The sequence below is a fragment of the Protopterus annectens genome, chromosome 2.part1, assembly GCF_019279795.1.
Source record: "Protopterus annectens isolate FY-2018-M chromosome 2.part1, PAN1.0, whole genome shotgun sequence".
In the NCBI taxonomy this organism is placed as follows: Eukaryota; Metazoa; Chordata; order Ceratodontiformes; family Protopteridae; genus Protopterus; species Protopterus annectens.
In genome coordinates, this window is record NC_056729.1 from 787973940 (window position 1) to 788001439 (window position 27500).

Sequence of the window (27500 nt, forward strand, 5' to 3'; positions counted from 1 at the left end):
CTGATTTACTTTAACTCAGTAGAGTTAAAGTAACTGACATTTATGCAAGTGTTTTTGTAGGGGGAGAATGTGCCCCTGTCATGGAAGGTTCACATCCGTACTGTCAATTAATAGGTAAGTATATCTCTATATTAATGTAGACTGAAGGAAGGTGCAGTTTCCTTTATAAAAAACATTGATCATTTATGTGTTACCTTTACTATCATATTATGACTGTTATCCAGCTGGAAGGACAGTGGACACAGTTAATCATGCGGATGCAAGTTTGTATGTGTGAGGATGAAGTAAATCCAGAGTGTGTAAATGTAAAGCATATACTTACCCGTGGTGATATATATTTGCGTATCAAATCACTTTGGTCCAGCACCACATTAGAGAATCATAATCACATAAAACGAATGAACTTAAACATGAAGCACTGGGTTTCAATTCCTTAGTCTCTACTTGTGTGGTGTGTGACTTTGCACATTTCTAACCAGACCAAAACTCCTATGTAATGTATAAAAAGAGGCATTTGTGCTTATTGGGTCTCACCTGGCTAAAAAGTAAGTGAGGTCTAAAACTGGTCACTTGCCATCACAAAACTTACATGATTCCCTAAAATTAAATATTGCAATTAAATATTGCTTGATGAGATAATAAAGCAGAAACCTATGAAAATAAATGGACACTGCCTGTTAAAAGTTCAAAGCTTGTCAGCTTGCAGTCTGTATTGTCCTGCTTTAGGTCACAAAGTTTGTTTTGCAGCACTGTCTATGTGAACAGCTGTTTGCAGAGAAATGGACTGTGCTACGGATCCCGCATAACATGAAGAAATAGAGGTGCCAACAGGTACAAATTACAGTATAAAATGTAAATACCTCCAATGTAGCATTTAAAAGCTGTTAATGAATTGTGTTTTATGTCTAATGTACTTATAAATTAAAAAGGATGAGAAGCAGCTGATTTGGTGTTACTCTGCTTCCTTTCTTCACCCCCCCTGACTTATACCCTTTGATCTTTATGTTCACATATAACTTGTGGCTATACTTGCAATGACTAGGGAAGTATGAACTGAAAGGTGTTGTGTGTTATTTCAAAAGTCATGAATGTAAGGAATAGTGCCCCGTACAATTATTACCACTGTAGTTAAAAGTCATGAAATAAGGAATAGTGCCCCGTACAATTATTACCACTGTAGTTACTGGCATTGTTGGCGAATACAATGGAAATCAGGAGGCCGTAATAAGTCTAGCCTTAATCACAGAATATTTCACCATCAACAAAAGACCTCTGATTATTTATCTGCAGCATACAATGGGACTTGCAGCTTGGTAATTATCCCTTTTATGTCTTATGTGGACTGAATGGAAAGCAGAATGCAGTGTTTTATTGTGAAAGATAAATTATGTATATTTGCAACAGAATTAGGTATATTACGCTAGCTATGCAATTAAAAATAAAATTTACAGTTAAATGACTTTCATAATTGTGTGCCTAGCAGCATGAGAAAGGGGATTGTTAGCTGTGATTAGTTAGACAATGACACACAAAGGATTCAGTGTATTCTATGCAATATGTTATTATTACACGCACAATCTTATTAGATGACTCCCAAATGAGCGGTATTACCATACATGGCACTAAAAGAACTATTCTGAAATGGAGTGCGAGTATGTGTGTGTCTTTAATACACACACACACACACACACACACACACACACTCCTATGATGTGTTTGGTGTAGATAGGGCAATCAGCAATCGCTGCATCACCAGATGACCTATATATATATATATATATATATATATATATATATATATATATATATATATATATATATGTATGTATGTGTATATACATATACACACACATTTGTAAAATTATATATATGTCTATGGATATATACATATATGTGTGTGTGTGTGTGTGTGTGTGTGTGTGTGTGTGTGTATAGATATATGTGTGTTATATTAGCTAAACACATCACATAAGGTATATTTTATGGCATCATGCACGCATACACTGGCTTTGACTCATTAAAATATATTCTGTGCTACAGTAATGTGGTAAGCTGTAAGCATTTTATGACTTTTTGTACTGTACAGCATTCAGTGTGATTAGATAATCTGATTCATAAAATGTGTGTGTTGGGGGGGGTCAACTCTACAGTCAGCCACATTTGAATTTTAATCAATGGGACATGGATCTCATTGGTGAACCACCTTTGACATGACTAGTTATTTCCACATTTGTAAGAGGGGTTATAGGAAGAGCATTAATCAGTACATAAACAGCTATTTAATGCCTTTACAAGCTTGGAGGTAATAACTTAGATATGAGTAAGATTCTGTACTAATGACTAGTGAAGGTAAGTGGTAAAGACGTTTGCATTCTGATTGTTCTGAGAGGGGGTCTGTCCTGTCTAGAATGCTTATGTAACACTATACTGCCTGACCCTCACATCATGATCTGATTAGTGGAATAATCTGCTGTGTTGCAAGGGGCAAGCAAGTATATATTCAGTGCTCACCCAATGTATGATGTGCAACCCAATACTTAATGAGCTTGAATCATGTAGTGTAAGCTGGGCTATTCGTATTGTCTGAAGTTTTCCCTAATCACAGCCATATACATCTGTCATAGAATTATTAGTAATTTCAAAGTAGTAAAGCATAGCCTAAGTGAATTGAGAATTTCCAGTTTGTTTTACAAAAGTATTAGCATATATTGAAATTTTTCAGTAGCTGAAACATTGTTCACAAGCACAGAATATCACATTTCCCTTTCAGTATGTCATGTCTATCTCCACACACACACACACACACACACACACACACACACACACACACACACACACACACACACACACACACACACACACACACGTCTTAGGTTCATTGGTACTTTCTAGGCTATTGATCTTGAGGATCTTAAGAAGGCTAGCCTTAAGTTCCCATGGTAGTTTTTATCCTTTATATTTTGGGTACGGATAACCTAGAGCTGGGGAGAACAAGGTTAAGGTGGGACATTTACTTGTTGCCCTATCCACGAGGGATATGGATACTAAACCGGGGTGAATTTGTAGTTTTCCATTCATTCATCAATACAGTAAGAAAATTACTTCACTTTTTGTGGAGTGGAAGATGGTTCCATAGAAGAGGTATTATCTGTGATACAAATCTGTCGCTCCAACATGTTCTATTCATGTTACAAAAGAGATTGAGACTCATAGGTCCTTTGAGCAGGTGTTCATGCTAAGATTGGACTTGTGAATGTGTAATAGATCTGACAAGATAGGATCTATTGAAGATCTATATGTGAGGCAGAGATAGCCAATACTGGGAAGAAGGACAAGGCTTTGAGACAGTCTGAGTAGTTTTTAGTCCCTTGAATTTTTTTTTTTATTCAGAAGGTCAATCTAGTTGTGCCAAGAGTTTATAAAGATATCTACAAAATGGGGCATTATGTGCAATGAATTACCTGATGAGAGCTGAGTACATCCCTGGACCTGGATGCTATTCCATTAGATATAAGCTGTGCAGTGAAAAAGTACATCCTTACGACAGTGGTTATGTGGTGATTAAAGGACAGTTCATTGTCAGCATAGGTTTACAGATCCCTGACTATGGGATCAACTTTCAGGGATGTGTTGTTAGTGTGGTACTTACAAGAGAAGTCATGCTTGCCAAAGGATAAGATTATACATTTTTTGGCTGGCATTTAATTTTAGTCTATTGTTTTTACACCACATATTTGTTTGGGAAGGGCCCCCTTGGAGGATTTTTGAGTCCTCAGGTGAGTTTATTATGGCACCAAGTTTACGGTGGTCTGCTGACTTGGTCAGCCATAAAGCCTTAACATTTGCTTATCTGCATGTACATGTCCCCTTGATAATAATGGGGAACTTGTTAAAACTGACCCGCACAGATGGTAACATATTTGAACTCAGCTAAACCAGCTCATTGCATAATGTGTCTACCTGTCTTCATTGTGGGTCACTTGGAAAGGTCAGTGGTTCTGTATTCAGTCATATGAGGAAGTTACTCACTTCTTCACAATACATACTGTGGATCTGATGAACAGGCAGCGTAAAGCTACACTAATGGATACTTACCTACCTAAGGCAGCTACTGCAGCATCATCCAATACCCAGCATGTTTCCCATCAAAACCTAGTAATAGTACTGGAGTACTGAGCATCTTCAGTGATCCTTCCTGTACACAATTTCTTTCTGCTTAAGGGTCCACCATAAATGGCCATAATAAACAGCCATACTGGGAGCATCTCCTAAATGGATGGTAGAGAAATGTCTCTACACCATCACTGTGTGATACTGAATAATCATGCTTTTCTTGTGTACCAGTTTATTGATAATCCAGCACCAACACAAGACTTGATATGGTTAGCATGGATTACCATTATTTTTCTAACTCAGTACACTCTGACAATACACAAACAAAGATCTAAGGTGAGTTCACTAGTGAATTAATGCTTTCTTGATATATATTGCAGTACTTTCTAGCTCTTATGGCAGATCAATAATTTAAATATGATCTCTTCTAGCATATTCCTGGATATACTTCTCCTTCATGAACTGCAGTTCCCTCTTTAATTCTTCTCTAGTCTTGGTTTGCAAATAGATATGATCTTGTTAAGCAGTAATTTACTGCTCAGACTTGTGTTGGCACTCAGTACTCGTAGTGGTGGTGCTGCGGTAGCGTTGTCGCCTCACAGTAAGACGCTGTCCGGTTCGATTCTCAGCTAGAGCGTCTTCTGCATGCAGACCTACGTGAATGGGTGTACCTTCATTGAAGGTTGTGCGTCAGGGCTGGTAACTCGGCACGTAAAAATCAACTACCAATCATTAGCGGACCAGAGTTCCGCTGTGGCGACCCCTAACCGGGAAAAAGCCGAAGGACACAACAACTTGTATTGGCACTCAGACAGAATAGCCACATTTGAATTTATATCCCTCATATTGTCCCACCGGTTGGATACTTCTGAAGTTAATCTCTTGAATTTACAGAGAATCAGTTCTGTATCATACATTCTATATTTCCAGAGCTTAAGTATTAGAGATTTGAGTTTTTTAATAGCCAGGAGAGGGAGAAATGACATTCATTTAGCTGATTAGTGCAGGATCCAGTTGTTTAGGCTATCTCCAGATATGAGCTGATAACCCACCCAACTCAAGATTTCTTATGTAGTCATCCAGTTCATTATGTTATTGTTGACTAAGAAAGAATGGAAAAAAACAAGCCTTCTTTTAAAGTTAGCAGAGTGGATTTAGGATTTGAGCAGTTAAGGAGTCGAATTACAGCATTTGATTCTTTCCATTTCCACACGCCTCTTCTGTGAATCTGAGGAAGTCAGTTAACCAGATGATGCACAAAGGTTGCTCCTGAAAGGGACACTTGTGTCCAGTGGGCTTATGGGCTTATCCAGCTAACAAACAGAAAAAAAAAAATATATATATATATATATATATATATATATATATATATATATATATATATATATATATATATATATATATAAGAAAGCCATCTTCACATCATTTTGAAGAACTGAAGCAGTTTATCTGCTCTTAACAGTCTTGCAGATAACACTACAGTGATTTGTACACCTCTCAACTTCTTTGGACAAAATCAAAACTAATGGGGGGGGGGCAAAAGGACAAAATCAGAGACTGATTTTAAATATTGCACTTACAAACTTAGAAAGTTGTTAGAATAACAGGTTTTGCATTAGCATGCATTTTCTGAAGGATATGAAGTCTGAAAGTAAATGTATATCACTATTATTTATTGACTACAATCCTCAATGATTTGCCAAAAAGCTACAAATTTTATAAGGAACAGACCAAACATATAAGGAAAAATATGGGCATTCTGCGAAATTCTGGGTAATTGAGAGGTATAATAATGTGAAACATAAACAAAGGTGGAGGAACCAGATATTGCCTAATGGGCAGACTGGCAGTCCAAATTTGGAAACAGTCCTTGCAGCACAATTTTCTGATTTTAGCAGCCGATATTCCATTTTTTGTCAAACAGATGGCAGATGTTTTAAGCAGAGGATAAATGTGGTTCGTGAATTGAAACTAGAGCCACAAACAGTTCAAGACATTCTACAGATGTGAGGTGTCTCAGAACTGAATATATTTGCTATACGGTGCAACAAACAAGTCGGAGTGTTTTCTTCCTTATTTATCAAAAGACAGTTTGAAGAATGAGTTTTTATTCCTTTGTGGAGACTCAGACTTTAATGTATTCTTTCTCTTTTTGTCTTTTAATTCTGAAGGTACGTCTCAAAGCAAAATAATAAAAAAAACAGTTGTATCTGATTTGCTTTCTCTTGGCCTGCACAGAAATAGTGTTCTGAGCTAATGAACCTAACCCTTTTTCCATCACAACATTTGCCTTTGCATAAACCCTTACTGACAAGACAGCAAGTAGCATATTACATTCCAATTTCCAGTTTCACGAACCCTGAACACATCAGCCTGAAGTACAGGATTTTGACTCCTAACGGCAGCTCATTTTCCAGTCAGGGCAGGAATATCTTAAAAACGGCAAAGAGAACAAATTTAAGAAAACCTATAGGAGTGGTGGTGATTTGTTATTCAGACTGCCTCACATTGCCTATATCAAGGCTCCTAAACTGTTTACACCATGCACTTGATTCAAAGTTGGATTTTTCTTTTTTGTTTTTAAAACATGTATTGAACTTTTCAAACAACAATGATACAGAACACAACAGAATAAATAAATAAATAAATAAATCTAAAATACAGCTGTACATATATGATCTTGTACACAAAGGTGAATAGGATACATACTAGTAAAATTATACAATGCAACATGTTTAAGATATTTATTTATTTATGTATTTACTTATTTATTTAGTATTATTTATTTCCAGTTTGATGATCGGAAAAGTCCATTGGGCCAAGCAGAGCCCATTTTCAGTGGAGGCCTGGGCAGAAAAGCTCTAAAAGCAGTTAACAGAATATAACATAAGTAAAGTATGGAATATACAGTATACAAAAGCATAAATGTACAATTTAAAATACAAATACAAAATCAGGGAGTATACGTTTAAAAAACACAAATGTTAAAATATAGATAAAGTCAAAAATAATACAGATAATATAATTAAGAGTTGTTGTTGTTGTTGTTGTTGTGTCTTTCGGCTTATCCCGGTTAAGGGTCGCCACAGCGGAACTCCGGTCCGCTAATGATTGGTAGTGGATTTTTACGTGCCAAGTTACCCATTCATGCATGCCTCCGCACAGAAGATGCTGTAGCTGAGAATCAAACACGACGTCTTGCTGTGAGGCGACAACGCTACCGCAGCACCACTACCACGGGTAGAGATAATATAATTAAGAGTACAATTCATAAAGTGTTTATACAAGCTTAGGGTTTGTTGTAACACCAATTTTAGTGATCAGAAGTGATAGTAGATGAGATTGAAGGGAGGCTTGAAAGAGACAACAGTATAATTTAGGTGGGAAGGGAGCAGGAACAGTCCCAGTTTGAGGTAAGCTAAGAATGGAGGAGAGATTTGAAATTAGGGTGGTCGTGAGTACAGTGGAGGGAGGGGGGATAAGATCCAAAGCAGTTTTAACAATTAGATTCCTTCATTTTGTAGCAGAAATATATTTATGTTTTTATTGCAATTTATACCATAAAATATGATATTAGTATTCCAGGGACCATCAAATGCAACAGAATTAATTAAATAAAGCCTAATGGACGTAACTTGTTTTTGGCAAATTAGAACTGTAAGTTAATGCTGAGGTGTGCTTCCTTTTTAACCTTGTAAATAGTTATATTGGTAAACACAATGCCACAGCCATCTGAATGATGGAGGGGTAGTAAGTGCTATTTATACAAAGGCTGATTATTTTCTTTGGACTGACTGAACAGCATCAATGGCGTGGTCTTTGGTCTGACATATTAAAGCTGTAAAATAGTATTGGCTGTATGCATTCTGTAAATTACAGTGGCCTTCCACCTGCACCATAAGGGACTGACACCAGTTTGTTCTGTAAAATAATTATTTATGAATCTTATGAAAGATCAGTATTTACAAATTGTTGTTTTTTTCTAATTAATGAATCATTTTCATGGATTATGTTGACTGGTACCTTAGTTTTATGAAACTGTTATTGAAATGTGCATTAAGAAGAAGAGACAAATATACACAAGTGAAATATGACCAATATTTTAGTAGCAGAATCTGCTTCATGGATTATAAGCAACATCTGTAATACACAGTTACAACAACATTAAATGAGCTAATGATAAAGTTGGTGGGTGGATAGATGCTAAAACTATTGCATTTAACTTAAAATATAAGAATGTTAAGTTACTGTAAGAGGTGTAGGAAGTGTATTAAGAGGCAAAATCAAGTAATAGGGATATTGATACTTAGTAGGATATAAAGCAGATGAAAGTGGTGGTATGGAGGTATTGGCAAGGCTTGAAAGAGATGTTAGTGAATTGGTGAAACTGTGGAAGGCATGTGATAATGAGTGGATGAAGGATATTTTAATATGGAAGGGATAATGTATATTTTAAAATGACATGACAAAAAGGAAAAACCTAATAAGTTAAACAAAACAAAAACCCAAGGATGATAATGTTACATATAAGCTTTAAAAGAAAAGTAACAGAAACTCTAAGAACATGGTATCACACATCAACAAATTTTTTGTCAGGCCATTTTCTAAATAAAGTTATAAACTAAATGAATATATTCAAACTATCAGAGAACAAGTCTTCTCAAGAGAATGTTCTAGGTATAGGATGATTCCCAACTTGCAGACACTGCACTATGCAACTTTTTGTAAAAATATAAGGCATGCCAGCTTCTACAGCTGCAGGTGCGCCATTTACCGATTTCCCATTGTAGAGGAGGATTACAATGATGACTGCTTTTAAACCTCCTATTATAGCCATGTGGTTCTTTACATGAGCATTTTGTACCCTGTTGTATTCGGTAATTTTCTGCAATTGTTAGTTTTGTGGGAAAAGTTGCCCAAACCATGATAAGTGGTACTTAGTGCATAATTTAAAAAAGAAATGTGATGCAGTTGGCAGGATATTTAAAAAAACTATAAAGTGATGTCTATCCTTCTTAAGACCCAGAAAGAAGTTGTTCAAATTTTAAATAAGAATCATGGCCATTTGCCTGTTATTGTAAAATAAACTGTGGGACATGCTCTGATAACCACCAACTGTTGTACTTCTTAAAGTGTACCATTGCCTAATTGTTCTTGCAATATGCAAACTATAGTTTTTTAAGAACATGTGAGTTATTTTATCTTTTCCCCTTTATTATAATTGCTTATCATTATGTTATAAAGTCCTTGAAAGAACTTGAAAAGAAGTCTGAGTGAGAAATTTTCATGACATTTGACCATCCCACAAACTTTTTACAGGCAGTAAGAACAGTGGTATTAGATACTTGTAAGTCATCTGACATGGACTGTATATACCAGTTAATGTATTTAAGTTAGAACATGGTACATACAATAATTATAAGCATATTTTAGCCTGAGCCTTTACAAACAATGTATCTGTTAAGGTTTCATTTTTTCCATATCATTGTAATATTGAACTCACCTTCCCCCATTTATATTCTTAATTTATATTTGTGTCACTGAATCACAATTTCAATTTCCAGGAAATGACTTTTACTTGTGTAAATAGATTTCTTGAAATACAAACTGTTCATCAAATGTGTCTTCAGTGACTAAAGTTTTAATCTAATCTCAAAATTATCATGAATTTATTAACTTTTCCAAGCAAGTTCAATTAATACATCTGTTAAACCTTTTAGTAACTACTCCCCAAAAAATAAAATATAAAAAAAAAATTCTCACAATGATTTAATACATCTAGAAGATTCCATAAACAAGAAATGATAAGATACGTATTAAGAAAGAATTGAATGGCTTTTTCTTGTAGGCATCAAGAACATAAACAAAAGCTGTATAAAATTAAAAAAATATGACAAAAGTCCAGTTTTTATAAACAGATACATGGCCTGGACTAAAAGGAAACCAGAGGTTGAGAAATGCTCTTCTTGGTGTGTTATTTTTTTATTCAAACCATTACTTCTATTAATATTTTTGTTACATGAGACCTGACTGGCCAAATAATGCTCAGGGTGTGGCTAGCAATTTCATTTTTAAAGGATGCTAATTCTGTTTGTAAGGGAGCTTATATGCAAGAGTTTTTTGGTATTAAGCAATTTATTTTTATGTTATACCTAATTTCTGAAAACTTACATGATTGTTTAAATGATATTGTGTGGCATTTTAGAACAATTTCATTTTTACTTTTTTATCTTTTGTCTCAAAGCATGATGCTGGACATGTTGACAGTTTTGTGGACATCTGTTTATATGTCAATAAAGTTCTGATTTGTTAAATAAAACATAAAGTAAATAATCCCATTAAAATGAATGCAAAGACCATTCCTAAGTGAAATAATTCCTTTTAAGGTGGGTGTTAAAGCAACATAATGGGCTTTCCATGAGTAATAAGGTCTTTTGCCTCTGATGCCAGTTCTCAGCATTCTTGGATAGTCCATTATTTCTCTGTAATGTCCACCCTGATGAGCATTATTAATTACTTGTAAAAGTGTGTTAATATAGTGTGGCTGTGATGGATCAAATTGTAGTTGACATATATAAAGTATTATCTGAATTCTTGTTGTAGTATTTTATTTAGTAACTTAATAAATAAATGGGCATTGCTTGGAAATAATGACTACCCAATGGTGTATTGTGCCTGAAACAGGTGCATATTACTTACCAGGAGCAGAAATAGGGAAGTGTTAATCTGTAGTTTAAGTTTATTATAAAATCAGTCTTAGAGTATAAAGCAGATATGTAGTGCCCTTAATAAGAAGGGACATTAAAACACTATAATTACAAATATTTTATAAAAATATATATAAAATAAAATAAGAGATTTACAGAATTCAAAGAATGAAAATAAATTTAGATCCCTGAATGTGTTCACTATTCAGTTTAAGGAATTAAATGAAAACTTAATCTGTTTGAAGGCATTTCAGAATATTTTTTGCTAGAACATATGTGTTTCAAGTGAATACTCTGGTTTGTAATAAAAGATGTAACAAATGTAATTAATAAGATATTTTTAGAACCAACAGAATTAACTAATGGTTCAGTATGAAGGCATTAGTTGATTGGATTGACTGTCCTGAAAACATGAATGGAATATATAATTTATATAATTTTATGACAGTATTAAATCAATACATGACAGTATGAACATACTGACACAAGAAGGCTGGCAAGCCAAAATGATGACAAATATTTCCATCTTGGCATGTATTGTATGTCTGTAAGTATATACTTTCACAAGTAAAAGGCCTCTGCATCCTCTAAGATCCATTTTTCCCATTGTAACAATGCATTTGCTAATTAAGCCCAAAGAAAAGTGTTCCTTGATTAAGCCTGGCAAGGACGTCACCTTAATAAATGAGATTTTCACACATTTCTAGCTATTAAATTAGTTCCCGTACTGGAGGTAAAAATATAAGCATGTTGGTTCAGAGGTATTTCCTACTTCATGGAGAGTCAGGATTGAGGCAAAAGTAATACTGATCCCCTTTAAACTAGACAGACTGAGAGAGGAAGTGGCCCAGTTAGATACCAGTATGAGATATCTAAAACGTAAAAGAGCAGAGATGTGCAGGTATAAGCTATCTGCTCAGCAAGACTGTTTATATTCACAGTGTTAATCTGTCGATAGGGAGGTGTTAATCTCAAATTTAAGCCGATTATAAAATCAGTCTGAGAGTATGAAACAGATTTATAGTGCCTGTAACAGAAATGTAAAGTGGAGAAAGTCTAGTGGCTTCAGTTCTCCTTTACATCCCACTCTTGTTGCTTTAAAAACTAGATGTGATCAGATATCCACAAAGTTCTAAGCAAAGCCTCCAAGAAAAAGTTTTACAATGTCAGTGTGGAAGAATTAAAGGTACTGAAAGATGTCAGTAGAGATAAGTCTCGTAGAGAAATGAAAGCTGGTTAAGGGTGCGGGTATTCTCATGATTAATACTGACACGTATAACTGTAAAGTTGAAGTAATGTTTAACAATGAGCAATGTTACTGCAAAAAAGAAGTTAAATGATGTTCAAACAGCATACAACAATATACAAGAGCATCTCAGAATGATGCATGAAATCTGTTAAATACAAGACTATTTGACTTTTTGACTATTCCACATCCTAAAATCCCAATTTGGAGGGGAAATCAAAGCTCTGATACTTGCTGGACCATCCATATAGGCCAGTGCTGGATTAAATCAAGCTCCTAGCTGAGGGGAAACTGATCATTTATACTTGATACACCAGATTTTTCTGAGTAAAATACATAATATCTCTGTCAGTAACTCCTCTATTTTGGTCATTATTGATGTGGAAGCATTGTACACAGTGCTTTCATGTGACTATTGTCTAAAAACAGTCATAGAAACCTACCTCAAGAATGGTGTGTCCATGCCTGGTGAAACAGAAATGCTATGAAAACTATTAGATCTAGTCCTAAGGAACAACTACTTCCACTTTAATCACAGCCTGCTATAGGCAGATCCTTGGAATAGCTATGGGGGTAGCCATGACACTTAGCCTAGATAATGTGTCACTGGGGAAGTGAAAGAATGATTTCATTTATATTAGTGTCTACCAGGAGTCTATAAAGTGGTATTTGCAATTTATCAATGACATTTTCATCATCTGGGAGGGGAATGAAAAATCTCTGGATGAATTTTATAACTATATCAACAACTCAACTGGATTCCTTAAATTTACTACCTACCACAGTAATACCTCAGTCAGCTTCTTGGACTTAACTGTTTCTAAGGCCACTAATGGGGGAACCCTTAGCAATAGCTTGTGCAGAAGACCTGCAAGGGTCAACATGCCTTAACATAACCACAGCATACACCCACAGATCACAAAGTGGAATGTGATCAAGTCCCAGGATATGAGGCTGGCCAGAGTGTCAAAAAAAAAACAATGATTTCACTACCAACCTCTGGAACTTAGAAAGAAACTTCCTTACTAGGGGATACAATGACACAATGCTATGAATAATCATAGATTTGATTAAAGCCCCTAAAGAAAATAATGACCCAACCCTACATGACCCTCATGGAAGGATCACAGTACAATAAAACAACCTCTACAGAGACCCCATACAGGAGAACAGAAAAAAAATATGGCCTTGACTTTCACTAAAGGCTATAAGGAAGTCAGGAAAGTGATCACTTTCAATTAGGAAATTATAACAGATAACAAGCAAGTGGAAAATATCCTAGGACCCAGTATCACCTTTGTTTTCAAAAAAGAGCCAAAAGTGTGAGGGACTGGCTAGAAAGCAAAGGCAAACCTGATATCACCAGCCGGGGTACTTATGGTTGTGGGGCCCCTAACTGTAGCTTCTGCCAATACCTCAGCAACTCAAACCACTTTGACAGCACTGTGCTAAAGAAAAGAAGGTGGAGCACATTAAGAGGTGATTGTAATCTGAGTTTGTGGTATACAGAGCCCAGTGCAGTACCATCAATGCTTTTTATGTGGGAAAGACAATTAATACATTTAAAAGAAGAATTGTACATCATCCCTCTGACACAAGGCTTAAAGACTTACAAATCCATTGGCAAAACACTGTCTAGACTTAACATAATGACTTTAAGTTCCACATTATAGACATCTTAGAGATGGGCTCATTAGAAAGCAACAAAATGCTGTGCTTCAGAAGATGGAGCTAAAAATGGCAAATAAAACTCAATGCACAGTAGCACCAGGAATGAACTCCAGCTGTTCAATCAAAAGCACCATGTCCCTGAGAAAGCTCCACCATAAAGCCTTATACTAACTTTGCTGCAAGGATAATTACGTTTAAGTATGACCTAAGTGTTTAAAACCACCTGTCTCACATTACTATGGACATTGGTGACAATTCTGGTTCATGAACTGTTTTTGCCTGTTTAACTGTCTGTTCATGGACTTTATATTCAACATTTCCATTACTTGTTTACACAGTATTCCTATAGATCATTGTGTGCCCGATTTAACGTCTGTTCCTATATTTGTTTGTGTCTTTCGGCTTTTCCCGGTTAAGGGTCGCCACAGCGGAACTCCAGTCCGCTAATGATTGGCAGTAGATTTTTACGTACTGGCTTGCCAGGCCTAACGCACAACCTTCAATGAAGGAACGCCCATTCACGCATGTCGCCACACAAAAGACGCTCTAACTGAGAATCGAACGGGCAATGTCTAACTGTGAGGCAACAACGCTACCGCAGCACCACCACCGCAGTATAACTTATGTTCCTATATAATATTGAATTATCTAAATAATTTATTTTATGTTTGAAAACATTTTAAATAGTATTTTCAAAATGTTATATAATTTTTTTTGTTTGTTCCTCTTCCCTTCTCACTGTAAAAGCTGCTCATTTCAAATGATGTAAGGAAGGTGCAAAAGGTCTCAGGTTTGCCTAATGTCCATCCCCACCTCAACAAAAAGATATAAAGGTGATAGTTACCTTACCCAACCCCTACTTTCTGGGAAAGAGACACCAATATATGTTTGCCTTTGTGTTTCTTACATTTCAGTGCTTCAAAATGATTTTTTTACAGTCTCTATAAAAACAACTTATTTCAAAATTAAGGAAGTTTGCAAAAGGTCTCATGTGTGCTTAGTGGCCATTTCTATCTTAGACAAAAAGATGTGAAGAGAATAAAAACTTCACCCCACTCTTGGAAAAGCCACCAAGGTCTGTTTGAATTTCTGGGTTTTGCCTGTTGTATTGTAGATTATTTCTGGTTTGGAATTATCTGTATTCTTTCAGCAACATACATTTTTTTGGTTCTCTATACACTTTGAGAAACATGAACTCCATGAAAGAGGGCACAGCAAATTCTAAAACTATGAACCCAGTACAAGTGGGCACCTCCTCCATGTAAATATATATAATAAACATGCATTATCAATCTAAAATTGCAATGTAATTTTGAGATGATGAAAGAAAACCAGAGCAGAGGAGGAGCAGAGTCTATGTTGCAATAAAATCCAATTAAATAAAACTAAACAATAATTCCTCCTGGCTAAAAACAAACTTTAGTAAGAGACAAGGTACCAGATAAGTGCTTTCATTACTCTATGGCAGCTTCATCATCATATCAAAACAAAGTTAAAAACAGATTTAAATACTACTAATTAACCACTCAAAATATCAATGTAAGTCATGTGATCTTAAATGTGGCCTTAAAGGGACCACATCATTCAATCCATGTCCCCTACAGATATCAACAGCACAACCCATCTAGCTTCATTATGTTCAGTTCTCTTGACAATATTACCCTTCCTTTTATCAAGATTTGTTACCTGGAATACTAGAAATTTAATCCAGTGCATTTCACCATACTTAATAACATGCTTGGCCAAAGCATTATCAGGGTCACGTCTACCAATCTCATGTACATGTTCTGTAATACATTCACGTAGTGTCCAATTTGTTTTGCCAACATAAAAACAATGACACACTTTGCATATGGCCAAAGATACCAAGTGATGCATAGAACAATCAGCATAGTGACAAAACCTAAAGACTCTACCTGTCTCTGGATGACTAAAGGAATTACTACTATCTATATATTTACAATAGGCAGAAGCCCTACTTGCAAACATGCCCTGTCTTTCAGAACATCTCATCAAACTATTAACAGCATTCCTATAAATAAAATCCTTTTAATGGATTTTCTATTCTTAAGATAAAATTTAGGTCTATCGCCCACTATATTCCTAACCATCTCATCTGCAGTAAGTATTGACCAATGATCCATCAATACTTCACAAATGGCTGTGGTGTCCTTTGTATAAAACATTGGTATTTGCACATAAAGCTGTTCAGGAAGATAGACAATGTTAGGATTACAGGAACTAAGTCAAACAGAGGGACTTGGACCTCATAAGAGGTAGCTTTAAATCTGGCACTAAGAAAATTAAAAGAACCCAAAAAAAGTAGAAGCAGGCTTCTTAGGATGATTGAGAAGTCAGACATATGGAGAAAATGGTGGAAGTCGTTGTGCGTTTATATGTGCGATTGTATACTCAAACTGAGGAGGAAAGGGTGGAAGTCGGGGCTAACACTGGATGGGATGGAACCAAGGGTTTCAAATATAGATAGAAACAACTTAACTAGTGGCATTACTATGAAGGAAGTATATAACACCATCAAGAAAATCAAACTTTTGAAGGTGCATGGTAGAGACAGGTATAGATGGCTTCCTTACAGACTTGTATATGTTAATGGGTTTCCATGTGACAGGACAGTTTGACCTAGACTTCAACCATTTAATAGCAAGGAAGGATATTCCCCTTCCTGGGAAGTGACCCTGATCCCATTGCTAAGAGAAACTTGATGATCTGGATGACTTAGAGGTCCTTATCTCTTTTTATGGTACATGCAGTTTGGTTGGTGAACATAATTGCTAAGTAAGGATGCCATAGGCTGGTTTTGTTCAGGTAGGAGGTTAGCGGATCATTGAAACTGAGTGTTAGACTTTATAGAAGCTGATAAAATAAGACGTACAGGATTGACATGTATTGTTTTTGACATTAAGAAAGCCTTTGATACAATCAGATGGATGTTTTTAAGTGAAGGTTTTAAGAGGTTGGCTTAGGAGAAAATTTTATTATAGTAGTACTGACCTTATACAGGAGTTTGATATTAAGAATATTAGGAAAGGTGCTGTGCCCAGTGTGGTAGCTGTGTAAAGGATATGAGTCAGGGTTTCCCCACTACTGCCTTGTTTTATTTCTCTTGCTAATAGAAGTGCTTGCACAAAGGGTTGCACATCACTTGAGAGGTAGTTTATGGGCTACTGTTCTGGATTTCTTGATCAATATTGAAGTTTTTGCTAATGACTACATGCTTGTTACTCTATATAGCAAAGGATCTTCCTGAGGTGTTGGAGTGGGAATCAAGTTTGCAGACTGCACAGAGAAATAAGTCTATGAGCTGTTAATAAACAGCTGCCTATAGTACAGCATTCCGTCAGCTTCCATTTCCCTAGTGTGTGACTCTGTTTAAGTCACTTAACTCAAATAGTGATCTGAGGCCAGTTGAAAATTGGGCTTGGTTGCATGGTGGTCTCCTGTACCCATGCCTAGTATCTATGTAAGACACTGAAAAAGTCAGTTGTATTCAAATTAGGTTGTGCTCAGTTACATTAGTTAGAATTGCCTGTTGTAAAGACAAGATTATATATCAAGGTGCACAGGTGTACTCCACCCTAGAGGAGATAGTGCACAATAACTGGACAACAGTATAAGAGAGCTTTAAATCTACTTTACACTTGGTCAGGTGGATGTGAGCATTGAGGGTGATGATTCCTACACACGTCATCTCTCTAGCTTGTCATGATCTAGTCAATAGTAGAGACAAAATTATTAGGGAAACTGAATCACTTTGCTTCTGTTACATGTAGATAGGGAAAGGGAGGAATATATGGATAGGTGGGCTGCAGTCTACTATGCTGAGATGTAGTTGGCATATCCAGACTTGGAGTGTTATGTTTTAGCCTGTAATTTAGCCTTAGAGATTTGGAACACGTAGAGACAATGAGGTCTGCTTAAGGGATCTCTGAAAGACTAAGAGGATATACATTTGCTGTGAGAGGTCCCCTGTTTCTGTACATCTGGGTGCAGATGGCTGGGGAATAATCCTCAGTTTATGGTAGTATGTGTTTTGTGAAAAGAAAGGGAGTTTACTGGACTACCCTTGCCAAGGAATTGGAAGAAGTTGGGTCAGTAAAGGCTGCAAGACCTTGTAGTGGGCAATGAGTGGAGGACTTTTTAAAGGCTTAGAACAAATGAGGTCTGAATTTGGTGTTTCCCCAGGACCATGATGAAAATATGAGTATATTAAGGCTGCTAGATTAAACTTTCTGTAAGAGATTAACTATAGGCAAAGCGATGGATAATGGGAATATATATTGTTTACTGAGTGGGGGAAAGTTACAAATAGTATGGTAGGTGTGACTGGTTTGCTATGGGAGTTAAGTGTTTTTACTAAACTGAGAGGATATTGGGTAAAGAAATGGAAATGCTGGGAAGATGGGTTATAGAGAAAGGCTGGGAAGATGGCTGCTGAATTTAGAAACATGGGTTCAGTACATGATATTTGCTTGAGAATGTTGCACACCCAAGATGTTTATGTAGAAGATAGAAGGCTGGTGATACTTGGAGATATAGCCAAAGGGAAATGGGTGAACATCATATGTGGTGGAGCTGTTATGAGGCAGCACAAAAGCAGTGCAAGAAAATGAGTTAGAGAGATACGTTAAAAGTTAATATGACAAAATAATATCTGAAGTTGGTGAGTTTCTTTAGCTTGGGTATGCGAGGAAAGGTCTTTCTTTTGCGTCACTTTATAAGGAGAGAATAAAGGTGGTGGTAATGTTTGGGCTGCTTTTGATGTTTTTCAGCTAGATGTTGAAAGAAAACTTTGTTATACAAGAACTTTTATGCAGCTTTTGTTTCTGCCTTAGTTTTCCATTAGAATATTAGTTTTTTTTGCTGCATGTATACAACTGCATATCTAGTTTTAATAGATCTTCATGTTTGTGTTCTTGCTTTTAGTGCGTGTGCAGAGCTTATGCATGACATTTATTCATTTTTTTTTTTTTGTTACTCCTTTACATTCAAACAAGTCCCTGATATTCTTTCTGCTTCTACATTTAATGCATTGATCTATGTTTATGGTCAGGTCTGAAGCAACATATAGAGACTGCTCGATGTTTTTTTATCATTTATTATTGTGTTTGGAATAAATTTAATAAATCTTTATATTTGATGATGGGAATATTGCTTTTATTGCCATGTCTTTAACAAATGGTAGGCTGCTTTTATTGATTGGGAGGTTTTTTTTTTTGATTAATGTCATCACGATTGCTGAACTTTCTGTGAATTTTTGAGTTTTTATTTTAAATAGTACCTAGACTTTGCATTCTGTCATGGTCTGATAAAACAGAGGTTACACTGCCAAAGTGCTTACCTTCTGTTTTAATAAAGTTACTTCTATATATAGTGATTTAAAGTCATGCTTGGGAGGAGTTTTTGTTACTGTTTTAATTATAGAATAAGACAAGTCTAAAGGCTGGCAAAATCATGGCTGTCTATACAGTGGGTCACAAGGTTGGTTTTAAGTGGGAGTGATGCCTTCATTCACCTGTAGAAGATGCTGTTCTTTTGAAGGGGAAAATATGAAGCTGGCTTTCAGTGTAGTTTGGCCTTATGTGGATGGACAAATGACAAATTGATACTAGCAGCTTTCCTTTCATTTCTGTTCTTTCTTTTCCCGATTATTTTCTCCTAGAGGGAAGATATTAGTAACCTGACATAGTTAACTTTGTACTTTTTAAGGATAACCTTCCCAAAGTGAGCTTGTTAGTTTTTAATAATGTTTGTTAAATTTTCAAAACAAAAGAACATGAACAGATTCAACAACTTTATATTTTATCATATTTAAACAATATTCATACGTTATGTACATATCTATATCTAAGGCATTTTCTTTCCTCTACATTCAGTCATCAAACGTAACATTATTTATCCAGTATAGTTTACAGCCCCTTAGTTCTGTTCAAATTCCAATACACTGTGTCACAGATATCCAGTTTTTAGGATTAGTTTGTAATAATGTTCAACTCTTCTAATGCGTTTTAAAAACTTCATGTGCAAACTCTCGACTTTTATAGAGTGCATCATTCTCCTTTCCCTTGCTTTAACGTTTTTTTGGTACAAATGCCAGTGTCATTTGATCAGTCAATTCCTCCTTACTCCAGCTTGCTACACGTATTTCTAATGCTACTGTTTTAGCTTTTTGCTAAGTAGGCTAGATGCTGAACATACCTCTCAACTGTCCTGAATTACTCATTTTTTACCTAGTTTTGGGATCCAAATAATAGGGTGCCACGATTCCCAAGTGGCACACCTTCATTTCCAATTTTTTTCTTTATTTTTTCACTTTGTTTTTTATTTTTCATGGTTTCAGAGCTGAAGTCATCACATACAATGACGTCAGCTCCATCAGGGCTACCAGCCTGTCAGAACTGAGCTTGCACATGTATCTGGTTCAAATGCTGTGCAAGTGGGAAGAGAGAACAGAAAGGATGTATTTAGAAGGTTCGAGACCGGAAAGAACGTATCTTCGCTCGCTCTGCAAGTGCAAGGGAAAAGATTTGGATTTAGTTTCGCTCCTGCTGCCTGGATTTATTTGTAGAAGGCTCACTCTGTAAGTGAAACGTAAGGAACCTAGCTAAGTGTGTGTGTTTGTGTGTGTGTGTGTGTGTGTGTGTGTGTGTGTGTGTGTGTGTGTGTGTGTGTGTGTGTCAGTGTGTGACAGAGATAGTTAAAAGACTTATTGATTTATGAAGGTGGGGTGTTTTATATCGGAGCAGCTATGTTTGTCATACCCAATTTAATTAACAGTTGTTTTGGAAATTCTTATGTGCTTTACATCAGTATGGATTCCCTAATTATTGGGTATATGCCTAGCTTAATAAATACAAGTACATGATGCAAGTATTTGGTTTTGTTGAGGAAGTTGTGCTTTCTAATGGTGAGTCTGTTCTGCGTATGATAATACTGTAGTCAAGTTCAAACTGATACCTAAAAAGTATTATCGAGTGAATTCATGTAGTGAATTTTTAGTTATGGGCAAAATTGTTCAGGTATACCTGTGGTGGAATTATGTGTAAAGATGGACTGGGTAGTTTTAAAGCTGTATGCAAGATTGAAAACTGTTTCTCCTTCTAACTTTGATTAAGCAATCTTTGTTATAAGTATTTGTAATTAAACATAAATTGAACATTGCGAGATGGCAGTAGCTTAATCTGTTAGTCAAAGTATGTATTAATAAATGTACAGATGGTGTTTATGAAGTCTGCCATATAAAGTTGTCAGGACATTCCCAAACTTTCTGTAGTGTGTTGTTGATTAATGTGTGCTTAAAACTTGCATGTGGCATACTACTTTATCACCGTTGTTAACTTTCAAGAGATATTTTGTAATTAAATGAGGTTTCTATGGTGAAACAGAAAATGACTGTATGCAAAATTTCAGGTTTTGGTCCCACGTTGACATTTTGTTGGAGTAAATATTATTTGAATGGGATTGGGTGGACTCTTATTATTCCTGTATTTAACCATGTGATGTTCAGGAGAAGTTCGTATTACAGTTTTGTGCATAGCGCTCAATGAATCGGTGACAAATCCAGAAATAATCAGGGACAATTAAAATACTAGGAGTATTAGAGTCGTTGACAGCATGTGAATTAATATGCATTTTTTGAAGTTAAAGGAGTCATGTCATTATTATTAAGTGTGACGTTTGGCGAAAGGATGGTGAATTATAAGTTTAAGGAGGGATTAAGAGAGATTGGAGTTAAAATCAGGGATAGTTTAGGGGTGTAGTTTTGTGCTTGTGATTGTCCACAACTGCAGATACTTAAGCTATTAATAAGATTGTCTGGCTTTTTGTCAGTAATAAAATGGAAGGAAAACTATTGCATAATGTGTGTAAATAAAAAAGACGTGGGCATGAACCTGAGCGGATGTGCATCAGTATGGATTATTCTGATATTTTGGGTTTCACCCCATGCACCCCTTCTTTGTAATTTATGGTCCTGATGTGTGTTGTTGTTTATTGTTGTTTGTTGTTTACCCATTTTGTGAGTACAAGAGTTTGGTAACCACAGCTTGTCGCACTGTTTGTTCCTTATTTATTCTGTCATCTTTGAGTGCGTGAGTGTGTGTGTGCGTGTGTAAGCAAGTGAATCTGTGATCTCTGCATTATAAGCCAGAAGCAGACTGGAGAGTTCACTGAAGCAAGCAACTGGATTGTGGAGTCCGGAGAATGTCCTCCTTTTATGGAGATTCCTAGTAACTATGAACCTGTGAACAGTTTGCCATCCATTCCCTACTGAAATATTACATTAACAAAATAAGTAAATAAGTTAGCAACATAGGCAACTTATTCTTCAAGGGCAACAGGCACTTTACTTGCAGATGAAACAATGAGATATAAAGTTGTTTGCTAGCAGCAGCCTCTTCATTAGTTACAGATCTTTTTAATGTGGAATTATTTGAATTATTATATATTAAGTGAAATGACTTTTACTTCTACAGAGATTGTACGTATTTACTGATACTGGTGGATTGTAGAAGTTTGAGCAGACTTTTATGATGGAAATGTTTTGAATTGGGCAGTTTTGTCATTATTGGTTCATGCATTTTGTTTCATTGCTTACTGGAAAAATGTTCAAAACAATAAATTTAATTTTACTTTAGTGCTCTAACAAGTGTGCTGTATTATACAAGGAATATAATTTAATGCAGTCAGGAAGGTGTATCAAAAAATGCATGTATGAGAGATCTATGATTTGAAAACAGCCCAAATGTAATCTTAATCCACCACTGGCCAGATGCATTTTCTTTGACTGTGGGTTTCACTGCTGTTTCAATGAATGTGAGTTTCAATGGCAGAGAAGTTTTAAAGCTAAGTCTATTTTCATTGCAACACTGTATTGCTTTATTTAGCAGATGTCTATTACTGTTTGGGCTATCAAATGCAAAATTATTTTAAATGAAATCCAGATAATCATTATAGAAATAAAGCAGTATGCACATTACAGTGTTTATGGTAAATGGGGTGAAATAGTCAAGTAATGGGTCATTGGAATGAGTTCAGGGGGACTCTGGGGCCATATTTGGTTGTCTGTTCTTCAGTTTGAGTTTGAAATTTGGTATCCCACAATTCCATTGGAGTGGGTGGGGATACATAATGATCTATGCAACTTTTATGTTAATCAGCATACAGATTTGTACCTATTTTTCATGGGCCTTTGTCCAGATTTTTGATGTTTCCAGGTTGAGACGTATGATGCTGAACCATAATGTATAAGCAACTTGAGTTCAGCAATGTACTTCACCAGCAAAGAAATTCCTTTTCTAAATTATTGTGTACTGTCTTGTTCACTATATTTAACATTTTTCATAGTGACAGCACTTTTGAGTTAGTTTTCTATTTCTGTTGATAGGCTACAAGTAAGTAGTCATTTAAAATTGTGATTTTTGTGTCCATCATTTTCCTTAGTTTTACTGTTTTCATGACTTAGCCCAACATTACAAGCAAGACTTGTGCCTCTCAGTAGAAATATATGATGCAGTTATTTTGGAGCCTACTTTTTAGTTATGTTAACTTTGGTATGTATCATCAAATTGTATGAAGAAGAGGTATTAATGTACAGTATTTGTGTTTCCTCATCTTACTCTATTACTTCAGCTTGCTTTTTCGGCTACTTGTTCTCTAAAGTGTTCAATAACATCTTCTCTTCTGCATTTATTACTGCTTGTTTTTAGCCTGTTTAAATTGTGTTATTCTAAGCCTCTTAGTTTTGGTGGTTTTCCAGGGGGAACTAGTACCTGACAGCCTGGGCAGATATGATTGACAGACCACAATGTTTTGTGAGAGATGGCCTGCATCGATCTCACTTGGGCTTCAGGCTTCTGGCAATGGCCCTTGCCTCCCCCATAGTACCTTTTTTAGGAAAAATCCTGAGGTCGATAAAACCAACATAAAATTTTCAACAATACGCAAATTAAAGGTCATGCTGCTAAATGCTAGGAGTCTAAATATGAAACTGCACTCATTGCAAGGATTCTTAACCCTGGAAGATGCTGACATTTGTGCAGTCACAGAAACTTGGTTCAAAGCTGCAGAGAGCACCCCAGCCTTACTTAGTTACTCATCCTATCATGCATTCAGAGCCCAAACTGTGGGCAGAAAAGCCAAAGGAGGTGGAGGTTCAATATATATTAAAGACACACACACCTCCAGGGGACACTCCAGGTGAAGTTAACAATTGATAAGACCCGTATTCAAATCTTAGTTAGCTACAGGCCTCCAAATTTGATTCAAGATGCCCACGCCACCTATCTGGACCTCTTCGAATCTATCAAGATTCAACCCTTTGCCCTGATCCTGGGGGACTTTAACTACCCAACCATAGACTGGAAAAACTACACATGCCAGAACGCAAATGCCCTGAGATTCCTCAATTTTGTCAATGCAAATGCCTTGGAACAGCTAGCCAATACCCCCACAAGAGGTGATAATATCTTGGACTTGGTATTAACCAACATGAGTAACCACTGCTGCACCCCTACACTAGCATCCTCCCTGGTAAGATCTGACCATAAAGCGGTCACTTTCAAAGTCACTATCTCCCCTGACCCCCTCTAGCTACAGTTAAACAAAAAAACACTTCTCCAAAGCTGATTACAACCTTCTGAGGGATGGTATAAACAGCTTCACAGCCCCCTTCCCCCTCTGTTGGAACTGGCACCAATGTCCAAATCTACACCAAAGTACTATACGAGCACTTATATAGATGCACAGAATCAGGAATACCTGACACGGCAAATTATCCTCCGCAAGGAAGAGTAAACCTGTCTCGTGGACATCTGCAATAAATAAACTATATAACAAAAGGAAAAGAATGCTGTCCATGACCAAGAAGGAGCGGGTGCCCAATTGGAAGCAATCTCTCCTTAGCCTAAACCAGCAAATAAGAGCACTAGTGAAATCTTCTACAGCCAACTTCGAGTCCAAATTGGCCACATCTACTAGAGACAGTCATAAGGCCGTCTTCGCATATGTCTGCAATCTTAAAGGAAGCACCCAGATCTGTTCAGAACTGGTGGTCAAAGACACCACATGCACAAATGTTGTAGATATAGTCAACCTACTGGCTGACAGATTCTGTGAAAACTTCACCCCTCTGTCCCCCATCAGTAAATCAGGACATCTCCAGTACCTGACCCCTTCCCTTATCTCTAGGGAACAAGTCATCACTGCCTTCTCAAAGGCAAAAAATACAGCCTCCATGGGATCTGATAGCATCCCAGGCTGCATCCTACATGAACTCAGGCATGAACTTCCAGCAGCATTAGGCACACTATTCAACCAAAGCCTGAGTACCGACTTTGTCCCAGCCAAGTGGAGGATGGCCACTGTCATCCCTTTACATAAAGGTGGAGTGTCCACTGATCTAGAGAATTATAGACTCATCAGCCTAACTATCCTGATTTGCAAGGCCATGGAATGGATTATCTTGGACCTCATTAACAGGGACATTGGCAACCTCCAAACACTCGACCCCACACAGTTTGACTTTGTCAAGTGGAGGTTATGTCTGTTAAATCTGATCAATTTCTTTGAGACAGTCACCAAAGCCATGGACGAGCGGAAGATGGTGCACACCACCTACCTTGACCTGGCCAAAGCCTTCAACACTATTCCCCACTCAGGCATACTAGATAAACTCTCAAAACTAGGTATCAATTCATATATTATCAGATGGGTAGCAAACTGGTTCACTGACAGAACCCACCTTATCAAAATAGGGGAAGCCACCTCAAGCAGTAGACCAGTAAGGGATGGAGTACTCCAGGGATTGGTCCTGGGGCTGCTGTTATTCAGGATATACATCCCTGAGGTGCAGGCCAAAACCAGTGGGCTATGGCTGACCAAGTTTGCAGATGACTGCAAGCTGGGCGCAGTCATCAATTCCCCAAGTGATGTGTGGTCTCACTCAAACAAATGACTAGTGCCAGAAACTTGACATCAAGCTAAATGCCAAAAAATGCATCATCATCACCTTTTGGGAGAGTGATGTCCCCACATATTATCACATTAATAACAACTTCCTAAGCACACAATCAGTCGTTAGGGATTTGTGCACCCAGGTTGATAGCAACCTAACTTTTGACCACCGTGTTGCTTCTTTTGTATGGAAAGCTTTCTGCATGGCCCACCTCATAAGTAAGGGTATCTCATCCAGGGACAAGGCAGTCATAACATCCCTTTATTCTTTTCCTGTAAGGCCAATTATTGAGTACAATGCCCCTTTTGGCATGTTCCTCACAGAGCTCATGCAGCAGCTGGAGAGACCACAGAGGTTCCTCACCAGATTAATCCAGGGCCTCAAACATCTACCCTACACAGATAGGCTAAAAGTCCTGTCCCTGTACTCAGTTTCATGCAGACTCCTCAAAGGTGACCTCTGTCTGGCATACAAAGCAATCTCAGACCCTGCCTTAATGGGACTGCTGCATATCCGCAAGCCAAGCTACACTCGAGTAACCTGCATGCATGACCTCAACCTGGTCTGTGGCATCAATAAGACTTGTTGGTGGGACAGATTTGTGTCCCAGAGACTTCCCTATCTGTGGAACAGACTCCCTCTCCACATATTATCCCTTTTCAAGTGCAACCTGGATAACTGGATGGGAAACAGAAAATACACCCCTGGGATTCCACCTGTGCCCCTGCTGGACAGGACTTTGGGTGCTGACTTGTCTAAACATGGGATAAACACTTGGCTAGGCTTATAAGGGCCTCAGGACCAATAGCCTAGTAACTTCCTATGATCCTATGATTGGATTTTGGAATTATTTGGGCTAATGTGTATTCACTGGAAAGATCTCAAAATTTGCAGCATAAAATATAGGGATAGGAGTTTACAGACAAATAAATGCTAAAGAGGTGAGGCAGTAACCAAGGTGGTTGAAAAGGATAATTAAAATAAGTTAGCATCAGATGGTTCTTGGACTCATTTCTAAAGAGGTTCAGTGATGGCTTGATAACTTTAAGAATAATAAAGGATTAATTTCTTCCAGAAAATATGTGGTATATGGCATGCAAAGTACACATAGCAAAGTGGAACTTTTAGACTGTTTTGGACTTATGTGAAATGAATTCAGGAGTTTCTTGTATATATTGCAAACATTATTATTTGGAATGCTATTGGGTGAAATACAGCATCAAATTAAATGGGACATAATAAGAGTGGCATAGCTGAACATTATAAAGAACACACACACAAGGCAATTATTGCAATGGTGAATAGTGAAATAATCTATTAGTTTAGCAGAACTTTTATTCAATATGTAGGATAAAGCAGCAAATGACCTAATTATCTGCCTTCAGTGTCCTTGCTATGTATTTATATATTTATTTTCTTAAGTTAAATTCATGGTGGGATAATGAATATGCAGGAGAAGTGCAACGTGGCAGCAATTTAGTGGACTGTTTTTTTTTCTGCAAAAAATAAAGTGATCATATTATCTGTTGAACTCTGACTTGATTGTGTTGACTTGTAGTGCATGCTACTGAATATCATAGTGTTTGGTTAGATGAACGTGGCAATAAATGTGGCTGTCAGTGGCAACTGGTTGGCAGTTTAGACATTTATGGGATTTGTCTGTTAAGGTTGTATTTTTAATAATTCTTGAATTAATTGTTTAATTATAGATGAGTTGACAGTGTGGCATACTAAAATATGTTCTCTCTTTGACAGTAATTCACCATTTTTCAACAAGGGAAAGAAGAATCAG

At 36.7% G+C, this 27500-nt stretch overlaps 1 protein-coding gene across 1 annotated transcript in view; it reads left to right on the top strand.

The window, feature by feature from the left end:
• Window positions 1-27500, top strand: part of TRMT9B (tRNA methyltransferase 9B (putative)) — a 541165-nt gene that overhangs the window by 512374 nt on the left and 1291 nt on the right. Inside the window, exon 6 of the mRNA XM_044062499.1 lies at window positions 27464-27500. This exon is cut by the window's right edge and continues 1291 nt beyond it. Within this exon, the coding sequence (XP_043918434.1) occupies window positions 27464-27500 (37 nt within the window). The remainder of the gene's footprint in view (window positions 1-27463) is intronic.